The 2389-nt window shown below is 44.0% G+C and overlaps 1 protein-coding gene across 1 annotated transcript in view; it reads right to left on the minus strand.

Annotated features, from left to right (window-relative positions):
• LOC105824155 (trafficking protein particle complex subunit 10-like) overlaps positions 1-2389 on the minus strand; it is an 82447-nt gene that overhangs the window by 37659 nt on the left and 42399 nt on the right. The window contains exon 3 of the mRNA XM_012661526.1: positions 634-769. Within this exon, the coding sequence (XP_012516980.1) occupies positions 634-769 (136 nt within the window). The remainder of the gene's footprint in view (positions 1-633; positions 770-2389) is intronic.

Consider the following 2389-nt stretch of genomic DNA (forward strand, 5'->3'; position numbering starts at 1 on the left):
CTTGAGCCCAGGAGTTTGAGGTTGCTGTGAGCTAGGCTGACGCCACGGCACTCACTCTAGCCCGGGCAACAGAGTGAGACTCTGTCTCAAAAAACAAAAAAGAATGAAAAGGTTTTTTCTGGGTTCACGAATACACCACTGGGAAACACAAGCGAAGGCTGCACCGCCGCAGCACGCGGGTCCACGCACACAGTGGAGTCGGGCGCTCCCTGAGCGCTGCGACCAGCCGGCCTCTGCGGTTCACAACCACGCACAGAGACGGCACGGGCTGTCGCGCACAAGGGGCGTGAGGGTGAACACAGGTGTCAAGAAAACAAAACTGAAAGTAAAGACTAAACAGTAAAGCTGACTAAACCCAGCAGCCATGAGGGCACAGGGAGACGGCTCTCGAGACTCAAAACACAGGAAGTGCAACTATACTCGGTGACCACCGTGAGTGCAACCCGCTGGACCAGAGCAGAAACCTGCCATGACAAAGCCACCCATTGGCTGAGGAATGAAGGGAAGACCCACATAAAGAGGACACTAAACAGGAAATTTGAAAAATTATAGCTTTCTTAACAAAACCTGAACCCATGAAATTTTACCCACATTCCAACACACCTTCCTCTTCCCTGCTATGTGAATACTTACACAGCATTCTGTCCAATAAATATGAAGGAAGGGGAAAGTGAGCAGAGCTTTGTTTCCTTCTTTGGGCAGCAGCTCCTCTTTGAACTGAACAAAGTTAGACTCTAGGTGAATCATCTTCGGAGCCCGGCCATAGGACCTATAAACAATTTTTTAAACGTCACTGAGAAAAATTCAGAAGTATAGATAATATTAACCCTGAATCGTAACTATAATATTCTGCCCAAAAACACTCTACGAATTATTTTAAACACAGTTCACATGTACATGTCAAAGCTCCCTCTCCGTAAAATCTTTCATTTTACTCAAGGATAAAGGCACGGTAACACGTTCATCCAAGTATTCAACGTAACCAGGGCCACTACAGACTTCTGAGAACAATGGGTTTTACTCGCAGTGTAACTCAACCTATAAGTCACTACAAAAGACAAAAAGTGTGTCCCAAATGTCCAAAATACAGTTTTAAGTTATTAAAGCTTTAAAGCACATTGATACTTTTAGGACAACCCATATTATCCAAGAAACAAAATTATTTGGTGAAAGAGAACAGATTTTTAGTTGTAGAGCACGATAAAACAGAGGTACAAACCTCCGTTCTTTCCTCCACTCAAGAACGAACCCATGGAGAAATCCCACAAGCGACATGCCTCTCATCTAGGGCTGTGAGAGGACACGGCCGCTGCTCTACTACACCTCTGCCATCAGCCACACCACTCGGACCTTGTCACACCTGTATTCTCCTCTCTAGTAGCTGTGTCTCCTTTAAGCATTGGCAGCTAGAGTTTGCATGTTTGTATCCAATCTAAGGATGCTCTGTGTTTAATAAATTAAAACCAGCCATAATTCACGTGATTCTTCTTGTGCTGGAACCTGTGCGTTTTCTGTGTGCTGCTATTTTTTCCTGTCCTTTGTGAGATTAATCGAGTTGTCTTTTTCCATCCTTTTTCTATGCTGGTTTGAAAGTTTAATCATCTATTTCTATTCTACTGTTGGTTTCATTTTAACTCTTAATATGCACAAACCTAAGTTTTTTTTCAAAAACTAAAGTTAAAGTCTGTGCCCACTTTTCTCTGATCTCCTTCCCACACATCTGAAATTTTAGATTTTTTCATTGTTTAAAGGACTGATACCTTAACTCACGCAAAATATTTTTATGACTTGTTTGCTGGCAGTTGCTTCTTTCATCCTGTGATTTCTGGGTTCATTTTTCTTCTTGTTGGGATACATTCTTTCATTATTTCAGAAGGGTGGTAAGGATTCTGATCTCACAGATGTCTGAAAATGTTTTTACTTACTGCAGTGCTTCCCAAATATCTCCACGTCATGGCAAGCAGTGGAAATAATATTCGAATGGCACCCAGGGGTAGACACGCGTGGCTTTTTGCAGCCAGAGTGATTAAGCAGGCCCAGCCATGCTGTGTCCCAGTTGGCCTCCCCAAGGCCTCTGAGGAACAAACTTTCTCAGCATCCGCGTCTCAGGCAAGGCCCTCAGGGTGGGAGACACTGACTCAGTCATCCCTCTTGAGCAACAATGTGAATAATAAAGAATTCTAGGTTCAAAGGTATTTTCCCTCAGTACTGTGAGAAGGCTGTTTTTAAATGTTCTCTTTTATTTTTTTCTTTTTGAGACAGAGTCTCACTCTCTTGCCTGGGCTACAGTGCTGTGGCGTCAATCTAGCTCACAGCAACCTTAAACTCCTGGGCTCAGGCAATCCTTCTGCCTCAGCTTCCCAGGTAGCTGGGACTACAGGCACGTGCC

This window comes from Propithecus coquereli, unplaced genomic scaffold (genome assembly GCF_000956105.1).
Source record: "Propithecus coquereli isolate 6110/MARCELLA unplaced genomic scaffold, Pcoq_1.0 Scaffold717, whole genome shotgun sequence".
In the NCBI taxonomy this organism is placed as follows: Eukaryota; Metazoa; Chordata; class Mammalia; order Primates; family Indriidae; genus Propithecus; species Propithecus coquereli.